A 13090-nucleotide genomic window follows, 5' to 3' on the forward strand; every position below is an offset into this window, starting at 1 on the left:
TCCTGAGCACTGTGGGCTGGGTTCAGAAATGCTGCACTGGGGCCAGACCCATAGCACAGCGGGGAAGGTGTTTATTGCCTTGCATGCAACCAGCCCAGGTTGGATCCCTGGAATCCCATAGGGTTCCCTAAGCCCTGCTAGGAGCAATTCCTGAGTGCGGAGCCAAAAGTAACCCCTGAGCATCATCAGGTGTGGCCCAGTGAGAGAGGGGAGGAGCTGATAGGTTGGAGAGACTCTCCCGCCACCATTTCTTACCCATGCCCAGGCCCTGGTCTCTCCCTGCACTGCTTTCTTGGGGTGGGTTTGAGGCACCCAGGGGTCCAGGATACTGAGGAGGAAGGGTTCATGTCCCCACTTGTGCCCCGCAGATGCCCCCGTTCCCCACCTAGCCGCTTACCTGGCGTTGACAATATTTCCCGCACTCAGCTCCACCATTTCCTCGAAGCCCACTGCAAATATGTCAGCAGGGCTGTCATCATCTGGGGGAGAGAGCAGAAGAGGGGGTACTCAGTTCCAGGGGCCTGGAGGGACAGAGGCTGCTCCACCCACTCCCACTTCCTCTCCACATCACAGACCTGTCCAGATGAGGGTTGCCATCTGGAGGAGGCACAGAACCTGAATCAGACACCACAGCCTCCCCGCCAGCCACTCCCCTTCTCCCCTTCTGGAAAATTCCACATCGTGTCCCTTACCCAACCAGACCCTTTGAGGCACTGGGGCACCCCATTTCATCCTCAAGTTGCATCCTCAAGCCCTTTCCAGGGTAAGCCCAGGCTGGCCTATAGACTCAGACTCTGCCACAGAGGGCAGTGCTTAGGAGTCAGAGCAGAGACTCCTGCAGGGAGGGGTTGTGGGAGGACTCACTCTGCCTGGCCCCTACCTTCTTGAGCCCCAACACCCCGACACTAGCTGCCTGAACATTCCAACTGGATAAGCAGAGCAGACTTTCTGCTTCTAACCTCTGAGGAAGTCAGAGGCCCCCGCTTCTTTCCTGAAGTGCAGTGGGACGCTTGTGCTATCCCCAGGAATATGGAGGGACTATCATGCCTTGCTGGGAGTTGAACTTGGGTCATGTATTTGCAAGACCTGTGGTCCTGCCTTCTAGTTAGAGCCTCCAACCCACTCTTGTTCTTTTGCTGGGGGGGGCACACCCAGTAATGCTCAGGGCTCACTCTTGGCAGGCTTGGGGAACCATATGAGATGCCAGTTTGAACCTGGGTCAGCTGTGTGTAAGATAAGCATTTTTTCCACTCTGCTATTGCTCCAGCTTCTTGTTTTTTAAGAAAAACAAAAATTAAAACATAAATTGAGGGAGAAAAAACGTGAATGATTCTAGAAGCAAACAGTCATATGAACACTGAGTGGAAATAAAAAATGATCAGACCTAAACACCAAACCCAAAGTCAACAACAACTGAATCAAGATACCCAATCTACAATAAGCTATATACAAGGGGACCTGTGGAAGGAGGTATGGGAATGCATGCTGGGAGCAGGGCTGGAGGGAGGACAACACTAGTGGTGGGAATGGCCCTAATTCACTGTCACTATGTACCTTAAATATAACTGTGAAAGACTTGTGATTCACATTGATCACAATAAAAAAAATGAAAAAGAAAAAAAAAACAGTAGCAGCTTCTCTCTGAGGCACTCTGGCCACAATCACGTTCATCCAGTGGAGACCCCCAATGCCATCAAGCCCTGCAGAAGCGCCCCACTTTCTGCAGCCCAGTGAGGACCCTCACTGTGGGAACCCCAAAGGGGGAGTTTCTTCAGCCAAGGCTATACTGATGTTCTTGGCACCACAGGCCTGGGGGGTATCAGAAACAGGCACTACAGACACACAAAGTCAGTGGACTGGACTCTGTGTCCTCAGGTGGGCTGGACTCAGTGTCCCCACAGTGTCCTACCACAATAAGTAGGCACAAAGTGAGCCAAAACCAGCCTATCTCCAAGGGACGTTCCCAACTGATTTCCAGGTATGTTAAAGTTAGAGCCTGACACTTCCCAAACATTCTAAGGAGCAAGCCAAGTAGCACAAGTCTTGTCTGGTCCAAAGCTCATGGCCTGGCTCACACAAGACCTCAAGTTGGATGCCTGGAGCCACTTGTGTTTATTGTGCCATTTGGGAACTCCAGCTCCACGACAGCATGTGGGGTCCCAGTGCAAAGCCAGTGTATGGGAATACACCCCAGGTGAGGGACCCCTGGTTGCACTGCAGCCAGGCAGTAGTTTCCTGCAGAAACAGGACCTCGGGGGCCAAGTGCACCCAGCAGCCAAGAGACCCTGATCAGCACAAGGACAACGGGGATAAGAGACTGGAGAGACTCACCCTGAGACTCGGGCCCCCCCTCCAGCACAGGCACATCCAGCAGCCATTCGGCTAGCTCAGCCGTGCCCAGCAGGTTGCTCCGGAACTGCTTCCCACCATTCACATTCCATGTGCCCATGGCCACACGTACACGCCTGCAATGGGTGAACTCCGCCTGGCGCTCCGACATGGCCTTCAGGATGCGGGGGGTCACTGAGGGGAGATGCAGAAAGGGAGGAGGATGGCAAACCTCCTCCACCTGTGCACTGCAGTTGACAAACCAGCAGAGATGCAGAAGCTGAGCATCCCATAACCATAAAGCTCAGGCCCAGACCCATTGGGATCCTCCTCATCAGAGCCCTGCGAGGCAGGTCACATTGTCAAACTGCCCCGAGGCAGCAGGGGGACCTGATGGTTCTAGTACAACCTCCCTCCCTTGCTGGCTCGATAAAACACAAAATGAGGGACTGGGAAGACACCACTGCCATGCCTGTGGCCAGACCAGGCTCAATTTCCCTCATGGTCCCACTAGAGCCCCTCCAGGAGTGAGCCCTGAACACAGCCAGATATGGCTCAAGAAACAAAAATAAAAATAAGTCAAGTCCCTCTTCCTCCCACCTACACCTACACCCTGATACCGGAATAACCAGAAGCCTCCGCCCACAACTGCCATCTTCCCAGCAGAAAAATGGCCCCAAAGAGAATGATGATACAGGCTGAAAACTTGGGAGCTTTCTCAGAATAAATGGAAGCAGATCCCCTTTTCTGCTTGGACCCACAGTCACACCTGACACTCTCCTATTGAAATGACCCAGCTCTACAACTCAACCTTATCAACCTGTTATCATCCTATCAAGCCACCAAATTTGTTCCAGATCTAGATAAATCCTGGACTGCACAGCCACATGCAGCTGCAGAGGCCTCAATATTTTCATAATGGCCAGCCCAGAAGGATCTCAGGAAATCTGATGGGGAAGTTCCATAGGAATCTACCAAGCTCATGAGCCTAACCAATAGCACTGAAGGTTCAACTGGCACCAATCACAGTTAAGTAAATCCTCAAATGCTGACTTCTGTAACGCTGTTGAGAGGTATACTAATTTTACAACTTGACCCTTAGTGACCTAAGGCTTTTTTATTCTAGTTTTTGAGCCACACCTAGCAGTGCTTATGTTAGTCCTGGTTCTGTTCTCAGAAATGACTCTTGACAGGCTTAGGGGCCTAATGGGGTGCTAGGGATCACCCAAATAGGCCATGTGCAGCTCTTTAGCCACTGTGCTATTGCTTTAGCTCCGAGTGATCTAAGTTTTGATATTTCCATTTGCCGTTGTGTTTTAACAAACAATATGAAGTCAATTTGTTTGTGCCTGCAAGGGGGGCAAGCTAGAGTGATTGTGGGTGGGAGATTGGGGACACTGGTGAAGGAAAGGTCACCTGGTGGTGGCATTGATATCTAAACACTGAATGTCTAAAACAACTGTATTATAAACAACATGGTAAATCATGGTGTTATAATAAAAATAAATGTTTGGGTTTTTTGGGGGGAGGTTGGGGTCACACCCAGCAGCAATCAGAGGTTATTCCTGGCTCTCAACTCAGAAATCACTCCTGGCAAGTCAGGAAACTAAATAAGATGCCAGGAATCAAACCTGGGTTGGCTGCATGCAAAGCAAACACCCTAGTGCTGCACCCCTAAAATGTTTTTTTGTTTTTTGTTTTTTGGATCACACCCAGCAGTGCTCAGGGGTGCTCAGCAGTGCTCCTGGCTCTATGCTCAGAAATCGCTCCTGGCGGGCTGGGAGGACCATATGGGATGCCGGGATTCAAACCACTGTTCTTCTGCATGCAAGGCAAACACCTTACCTCCATGCTATCTCTCTGGCCCCCTAAAATTTTTTTAATTGAAAGAAAAACAACCTGAAATGCTCCCACTGTGAAACAGTGGCTATGAGACTATTTCCCCAGGGCTGGAGCACACACAGGGACGAGGGCACCTGCCTTGCATGAGGCTGTGTGATTCCAGGAGTGACTCCTTGAGGCCAGAGTCTGAGCACTCTGGTTCAGCCCCAAAATAATACCAAGCAAACTATATCTATGGCCTAGCCTCATTTCTGGTACCCAGACTCTTGGCAACTCCTAGGAAGAAAACTATATAGGAGGCCTCTGGGAACGGGATATGACAGGCTGACAGTGGAGTTTAACAGCCCAACATCAGCACATCAATTGACTATACTTATGTAATAAAGCCAAGCCCAAGGCAGGGTCTGAAGAGCTAATAAAGAACAAGGAGAGGCTGAGCACAGAGAAGGCATCCTGTCCCTCCTCTTATCTTCCGTCCCCAGCCCAGCTCAGAGCTAATACTGCCAGGAGTTGTCCCAGACAACCAGAGCATGGCTATGGAGGAGAAGGAGAGGGACTATTGCCTGAGCACTGTGGGGAGAGCGGAGGGAGGGAGCTGTCACTGTTCCAAGAGTCACAGGGCTGAGCTGAGTGACCCTCAGGAAGCAAACTCATCACAGAGTTGTCTGCTGGCCGCTCAGCTGAACACAGTGTAGCCCAGGGCTACATGCCAAGCACCAAGCACCCACTCCAGAGACCTGGGGTCCCAGGAATTATTCCAACCAGGAGATCCCAGATCACTGACCCAATTCCCCCCAATCCAGAAAGCCAACAAAAGGGATAGCGCTTTCCTCCTGCCCTCTGCCTCTGGCCCCATCCTCCTCCTGCACCTGGGGGTGGAGGGAGACACCTCACTTTGTCTCACCTTACCACCCCCTAGATCCAAACAAGTTGCAAGCCCATAAGCTCAGCCAGCTATGGTGGGAGACAGAGCCAAAGCTGCAGAAGGGTGGAGGTGGGCTGGCGGGCAAAGGCAAAACCGGTAGATGGGCAGGTGGGGATGATGGGCTCAGACACACACTGGGGCATCCCCTCACCCAGCAGCGCCGCATTGTCCAGAAGCATCCTGCCCTTGTCGGCTGCATCCTCTGGGCACACGTCCCCCACCAGCAGCAGCTTGATGGCTTCCTGCTTCACCCCGTCGAAGAAGTTGGATTGGATGGTGCGTGACATAGAGCGGGCCCCGTCCTTCAGCTTGCCCACCTGTAGGAGGTAGTCCAGGAAGTGTGGATGCCCCAATACTTTCCACCATAAGACCACACCCACAAATCACACCAGCCACACCTACTGGTCCATAATTGGCCATGCCCATCAGACTAACACCCTGGCTGCGCCCACACACAACAGACTATGCATGTCCTGGCCATGCCCACACCTGGCCACAAGACATGTTCATTGGATCACCCTTTGGCCACACTCACACCTACCAAATGTCCAATAGATCACATCTTGGCCATGCCCACACCTGACCACATCATACCTTGGCCACTCCTGTATTCGGCCACATGCATCAGACCATCATCCATCACACCATGGCCATACCCTGGCAATGCCCAGACCCAGAAAATGTCCATTTGATCATACCTTGTCTAATTCCATACTCAGCCATGACCAGACACACCCACACCAGGCCCCACGCATCCGTACCATAGGTCACGCCCACCATACCATGTCCCCTTCTTTGGTCTGAACCCACCTTGGCCTTCCCCTCCAGGGCCCGGCTGCCCGTGAACATCTTGCTCAAGCTGTGCCCGTTCAGGGACCACATGGCTCTGAAGGACTCCACAAAGCGTTCTGCAATGGGCTTTGAATTCAGTCCCAGGCTCTCTAGCTGCAGGTGCAGAACCTGAGGCAGCAGAAACAACAGGTCACAGGTCAGCAGGGCTCCTGCCCAGCCCAAGTAGTCAAGAACTCCCCCATTCTCGTCCTTCCACCTTGGCCCTATATCCCACCACCAAGGGCTGGTAAGCGTTTCCCCTTGTAGTGGGTGGGGGCACAGACATCACAGCACACATGGCTGCACGCAAGGAGAGGAGGCTGCCTGGGTTCTCCCCAGAGAAAGTTCCTGGTCACTTCAGGAGTGTCTGGGCTGACATACCTCGAGGGCAATGAAGCTCTGCACCGTGTTGGTCCGGTCCAGGCAGTCGAGGCAGTTGACACGCAGGGTGCCCTTTTGAAAACTGGGGGAAGGACAGAACTCTTAGCTGGCGCAGAGGCAAGAGCCTCTCTGCATGCCTCATGGCTCACTGAGCGACGGTGTGCCCTGAATACCAGGCCCCTGTTGGCATCACTGTATTCGGTGTGGGGTGTCCCATGTTCTGTGCAGGGCATTCCTGTGATGTGTGGGGGCATTCCTGTGATGTGTGGGGGCATTCCCATGTTCACTGTGTGGCTCCAGCACTCACTAGCCACTCTGGGGATTGAGGTGCAGTGGTCACACTGGAGTGCTAGGAGAGTTGGGGTGCTTGGTGCTGAGGATCAAACCTTGACACACACCCCCATGCAACCATTTCAACATTGCGCTGACACTACCCTTTGTGTTTCTTGCCACTTGGTGTCCCCATGAATAAGTGCTCTAAACTCAAGCACTCAAGGTCAAGTGAACTACTGGCAACAAGGACCACTTGTGTTGGCAGTTTGTCCAATGGGATATCATGATCCACACGCCATCCACAGGACAGTCAACATGAGCTACTGGTGGTACCTGCCACTCACAGGACATCCAAGTGTGAGCCACTAGTGGTACGAATGCCATCCATGGGCATTCAAGTGTGAGCCACTAGTAGTACATGCCATCCACAGGATAGTCAAGTGTGAGCCACTAGTGGTGCGTACTAACACCAACATGTTAAACAGCAGTCTCATCACCGAATGCATAAGGAGAGAAAATTGGGGGTGCCCAGTAGCTTGCAAGGAGAACTGGCACATCTCTACTCCCCTCTTCTGGGAAGGGAAATCAAGACCTCCTCAGAGCTGTCATCCATCAGTGAGGGCTGACATGAGCCCCAAGACGCCGACGACTGGGGGGAGTGAGCAGACAGTCTGTCAACACCATGACCGATGGGAGGTCCTGGGTGTGGCGCTCCTTCCCTCTGCTCTGAGGGGCTGAGTCTCAGGCCTACTGTGCCCCACAACTCAGGGACCCTTCCACAGAAAGTGCCAGAAAAGCATTCAGTAGGCTTTTAACAACAAGCTGCATTAGTAGATAACTTTCTTTTTTTTTTTTTTTTTTTGGTTTTTGGGCCACACCCGGCGATGCTCAGGTTTTACTCCTGGCTGTCTGCTCAGAAATAGCTCCTGGCAGGCACGGGGTACCATATGGGACACCGGGATTCGAACCAACCACCTTTGGTCCTGGATTGGCTGCTTGCAAGGCAAACGCCGCTGTGCTATCTCTCCGGGCCCAGTAGATAGCTTTCTACCCCCAGCACCCCAAACCTCACTAAGCCCCTAGAGAACCAGGCAGTATGCAAGGGTGAGGGTGAGGGGCACTCACCACGGGCTCACATGCGCACCCTGGGCAAATACGCCAAAGTCCTGGTAGTGCAGCTGGAGCTGGGGCCGCAGCAGGTTCTCCAGCTTCTCGAGCTTCCCGCCTTTGGCGAACTGGTGCAGGTCAAAGTTGATCATAGGCGTGTCACCACAGTGGCAGGAAGCCCAGAGCAGCTTCTGCAAAGGAACAAGCAGAGGGTGGCAGTGCGCAGGCAGGAGGACCAGGCCCCAATGCTGGTGCCGGGCTGGAGAGAGGCTGGCTAGGGCAGGGGACAGCCCCCAGCTTGCCTTCAACATCCAGGGCACAGAGTTCTGGGTGAGCTCTGAGAGGAAGGCGAGGAACAGAAGTGTGGGGCACAGAGCCTTGAGCATTGTGAGCAGGTACCGTAGCCCATAGCCCTGAGGAACATGACCCCTGTAGGAGTCTCAGCGCTGTTCTTCAGGCACCAAGTGTCCCCAGCCCAGGCCCAGGACAGCATCACAACGCACAGCTCATAAACCAGACACCATTGCCAGAGCAAATGCTCAGCGTTTCACCTACAAGCCAGCGACCTGCAAGTCTGGGTGCAGGCAAGTGGGAGGTGCAGCTGGCTCAGCTCAGGGTAGACACTGTCCTTGGGTCTGGGCCTGGCACATGAGCAAGAAGGTGCCAGGCAGTGGGGTGTTTCCAGGGGGGACCCTCAGACTGCCCTGCTCACTCTCACCTGATATCCTGGTGGGGCAGGGATGGGGAGTGGACCTATGCTGATCACCTCAGGAACCGGGAGTACCCATCCTCGTGCTCCAGTCAGACTTAGAGGCTGGGAGGACGCACTGTGCACCCTGGGAGCAGCATGCCCTTGCCTGGGGCCAGCCACCACCCACACTGCCCACAGGAAATTGTCAGAGCGGATGAAGGTGCAGCCTATAGCGAAGGCAGGGCCTCGCCCCACTCCCGCTCCTCCTCCTGCTGGATGCCCACTGCCTGAGGACCTCAGCTGGTTCCAGCCCTCCTGCTCCCAGGTCCACCCCGTGGATGAAAAAGCTGAGGCCACAGTGTCCCCATTAACTCAGGCACACAGGGAAGACATCCCTGGGTGATTTTATTCTAGAATCTTCCTTAAAATAAGCTGCCAGCATAGTTGCCAAGGTGGGTGGGAGGGAGACACTTCCCCCGGCTGGTTGCTCGTAGCAACAAACCAAACAGGAAAAGCAGGTCTGGCCAAGTGAACCCCACTTGCTTGCTGGAGCAAGAAGTCTCTGCTCTGAGCCTGTGACTTTTCCTTCCTCTCTTTCTCTTTGGCCTCACCTGGCAGTGCTCAGGGCTTACTCCTGGCTCTGTGCTCACTCCTGACAGAGCTTGAGAGAACTCTACAGAGTGTGGGGTTGGACCTGGGAGCCACATACCAGCCTGTACTGTCTCCCTGTGTGTGCTCTGTGTATACCTACATGTGTGTTGTGCATGCGCACATGTTGTTTGTGAGTACAGAGTTTTGTTTCAGTCCATGTGTTGTGTATACACATGAGTGTCTCTATGTGCACATTATTTCTGTGTGTGTGCAGGCTGTGGATATGTGTGTCCATCTGAAAGCTTGGGGCTAGGTGTCCTGGGACCCCAGTGCCCGAGGAGAGCTGGACATGGGACACTTGGTTTCCTGAAGCCAATCCTCTCAATCATGATTCATACACAGGAGGCCCCACATTCTACACTTGAAGGCCAGTGGGGAAAACACCCCCAATGCAGCGCCCCCTATTACCAGCTACCTACGTCCCTGCAATCTCCCTGCACTTGCAGTGGAGAAGATGAAGATGGATAAGATGGGGGGGCAGGGCCTTACCTTGAAGGCTCTGTTGAGGACCTCTTCACCGCCTCTGCTCCCTAGCAGGTTCACGACCACTTGCTTCCCATACTGCTCCTTCAGAAGTACCATGTGCCTGTTAGGGAGCAGGGCCACATGCTGACACCACGGCCAGAGCTGGACCCAGCCCCCAGATCTGAGGAAGGTGCACCCACTGCACTGTCTGTCAGGAAACAAAGTTCTGTCTGTCTGTGGAAAAGCAGTGTCCATCTGTCTAAAGGAAAATGCTATCTCAAGCGCCTCACAGGCTATAGCGGACTGTCTAGAAGGTGTCACCAAACGTCCTTAGAAGGCCACGGGAACACCTCGAAATTCATCTCGATGTTGCCTGGCACCTTCCTTTCAGGATCTACAGACTCTGAGCTCAAAGGAGAAGGTCGAGCAAAGCCCTGGCCTGAGGACGTTCTCTGTCAGAGACTGGTCAGCACTGACCCAGGGGCACTTATACTTTTCTTGGTAAAGATAGATGGGGATGGGGAAAGGATGTGAAAAAAAAAAAAAAGTGCAGATGTGAAAGCCCAGTTCAATGCTGCAAAATTTATTTCCGTTTTTTTAGTTTTTGGTCCACACCCAGCAGTGTCCAGAGGCTACTTACGTCTTTGTCCTCAGAAATCACTCCTGGCAGGCTATGGATTGAACCTGGGTTGAGCACATGCAAAGTATATGCCCTCCTCACTGTGCTATCACTCTGGACTCAAGTGCTGCACTATTTGTGCCTAAATGGAGAGAAAGCCTGCTGAGAAAGGGCCGGGCTCTCTGACTGACTAGAACTCTCTCCCAAACATGCGTATAGCTTCCCCATCTCCACAATGGACACTTGTCCTTTATACAAGAAATTCACTGTTTTTAAAGGGAAATTTGGGGCCACACCCAACTGTGCTTAGTGTTACTTCTGGTGGTGCCCAGGGGACCCTTTATGGTGATTGAGAGGGGCCTGGGTTAGATACTCTCCCATCCTTATAAAAGAAATACTTTAAAATAGTTTTTATTTTATTTTGGATTTTGAGTCACACCCGGCAGCGCTCAAGGGTCACTCCTGGCTCTCTGCTAAGAAATCGCTCCTGGCAGTCTCAAGGGACCAGATGGGATGCCAGTATTCGAACCACCCATCCTTCTGCATGCAAGACAAACGCCCAACCTCCATGCTATCTCTCCGCCCCTAAATAGCTAATTATTGCCAAATAACCTTCTTCCCACCTTTCTTTCAGTTTTTTGAGCCACACCCATCAGGTTTTGCATTCAGGAATTATTCCTGGCAGGCTTAAGGGACCATATGGGATCCCAAGGATTGAATGCAAGACAAACTCCCTCCCCGCTGTACTATCAATCAGGTCCCAGAAAAGAATCATTGTTAGCTCAATCAGAGAAATAAGTGTCCTGCTGAAAGGCAGCATTGCTCAGAGAACATGGATCATGGGTAACAACTAAGCTCAGTCGGGGTTTCTCAGCTGTGGTGCTCAGGGGAACACTTCTGGCTGCCTCCTTGGCATGAAGGTCCTGCCGGAGGGGGTTCCTGACAGTTGCTCCTGGGATCCCCGTGGATTGGACAGATGTTGGAGGCCTTGTGGCCTGCTGGGAACTGGTTTAGCTCTGAGTCTCAGGTTGGTAGATGGGGCCCCTGTAAGCAGCACCCCAGCACTGACACCTAATGCACAGTCTGAGAGGGGAGTCCATCACTGATTTGGTGGTGAAGGATGAGATGCACATTGCAGCCCCACGGCCACCCCATCATGCTGTTTCTTGGCAGTGAGCTCAGCTCTGAGTATCTGGGCCAGGGGACAAGAAGGACACTTGCCTTCCTGTCACCAGAAACCCCTTGCTGGCATGACCCTCCCCAACCACAGCAATGATGCCTCTTAACAAAGAGGAACAGACTGGCATGAGGAGGCATCTGCTTCCTTTATTTAAGTTACAAGAATGACAGTGCAGGCTAGAGGGGGGACAGGAAGGGCTAGATTTCTGGAACCACATGGTCCCTATAGCTTTCCTGGGAGCAGTGCAGGAGGCTCCCAGTACCACAGACCCCAGGCAGTACCACAACCTCACCCAGCACGGAATGAGGGCCTGGATGGCCACCAATTACACTACTTTAAACCTAAACCTCCTGAGCACTTGCTTGGGAGTCTCCCCTGAGTCCCACCTTTCAGAAACCCTTCTGCAGAAAGAACCAGAGGAGTCTGGGAACTCTGTTTTCACACAGTTTCAGGAAGTCAGAAGCTCCTACCTGTCAAAAGCAGGGGCGTTGGCTTCCAAGCCGCGGTTGAGTCTCAGATGATGGGAACCAACCTGCAATCAAGAGAAGAGACACAGGAAATCACTCCTGCTTCAAGAGCTGTGGCACCCTGATACTCTGATACCCTTCCCCACCTAGCCACGCCTGGCCACCAGGGCCCACACACAGCTCCATAAGACACAATTTTGAGCTAAGGTTCACCTTTGACAGACCAACCTAACCTCAGCCTTGACCTGTAGCTGCAACAGTACAGGGACTAGAAACCTCTGGGGGTAATCGGGACACCAAGGCAATGCCTCCAGCTTTTTTAGGGTGTGGGGTGGCCTAGACAGCTGTAGGAAGAGACAACGCTGCCCCATGTCCTCCACAGCTTCAGGGACCAAAGTGGCCACAAGAATGGAGCTGCCTGCAACCAATATTGTCTGCAGTCTGTAATGGGATGTGCTTTATCATTTAGAATGACCTATTTAACAGTGGATGTTCAGAAAAAATATATATATACACACATATATATATCTATGTTATATATATGTATATGTATATGTATATATATATATATTTTTTTTTTTGGTTTTTGGGCCACACCCGGTAATGCTCAGGGGTTACTCCTGGCTATGCACTCAGAAGTTGCTCCTGGCTTGGGGGACCATATGGGACGCAGGGGGATCGAACCGTGGTCCGTCCAAGGCTAGCGCAGACAAGGCAGGCACCTTACCTCTAGCGCCACTGCCCGGCCAATATATATCTTCACATTGTTATTGGAAAAAGCCCGAAGCAGTTTCTTTAGACAAATCTGGGACAATTTGAACACTGAGTTATATACAGAGAACAGTGGTTAATAACCTAAGGAATAAAATAGGAACCCTTGAGGGCCAGGCAGAGGGCTCAGAGAGCTGCAGTGCGTATCCTGCAGGTACTGGGCCTCCAGTTCTTCTCTTGGCACCACTAGACCTGGGTAAGTCAAGCACACTTGGCCAAATGTCATTAGGAATGGCCCCCAAGCTCTTTGAGCACTACTTGAAAGTCCCCTGCACATGGACACAAAAGGAATCTATGAAGTTATTCAGATGAGAACCTGGTGGGTGTAGAACTTGGGTGGGTGTAGAGATGGAAGGGTGTGGATGGTGGATGGATGGATGATGTACAAATGAACAGATAAATAAATGGGTGGGTGGGTGGATGGGTGGGTGAACACATGAGTGAATTGGTAAAAAAAAAAGGATGGTGGGATGTAAGGACAGATGGCTGAAGAGATGGATGGGGAGATGAGTTGAAGGATAAAGGGATGCACAGATGAATGTACAAATAGATGGATAGA

General features: G+C 52.3%; 1 protein-coding gene across 2 annotated transcripts in view; it reads right to left on the reverse strand.

Annotated features, from left to right (window-relative positions):
• SYNJ2 (synaptojanin 2) overlaps positions 1 to 13090 on the reverse strand; it is an 80901-nt gene that overhangs the window by 28668 nt on the left and 39143 nt on the right. For both annotated transcript variants that reach the window (XM_049765317.1, XM_049765318.1), the window contains exons 6-13: positions 11764 to 11825; positions 9519 to 9615; positions 7706 to 7878; positions 6308 to 6389; positions 5906 to 6055; positions 5247 to 5412; positions 2332 to 2523; positions 398 to 479 (exon numbers count right to left, since the gene is read on the reverse strand). In XM_049765317.1, coding sequence (XP_049621274.1) covers positions 398 to 479; positions 2332 to 2523; positions 5247 to 5412; positions 5906 to 6055; positions 6308 to 6389; positions 7706 to 7878; positions 9519 to 9615; positions 11764 to 11825 — 1004 coding nt within the window. The remainder of the gene's footprint in view (positions 1 to 397; positions 480 to 2331; positions 2524 to 5246; positions 5413 to 5905; positions 6056 to 6307; positions 6390 to 7705; positions 7879 to 9518; positions 9616 to 11763; positions 11826 to 13090) is intronic.

Source organism: Suncus etruscus, chromosome 18 (genome assembly GCF_024139225.1).
Source record: "Suncus etruscus isolate mSunEtr1 chromosome 18, mSunEtr1.pri.cur, whole genome shotgun sequence".
Lineage (NCBI taxonomy): Eukaryota > Metazoa > Chordata > Mammalia > Eulipotyphla > Soricidae > Suncus > Suncus etruscus.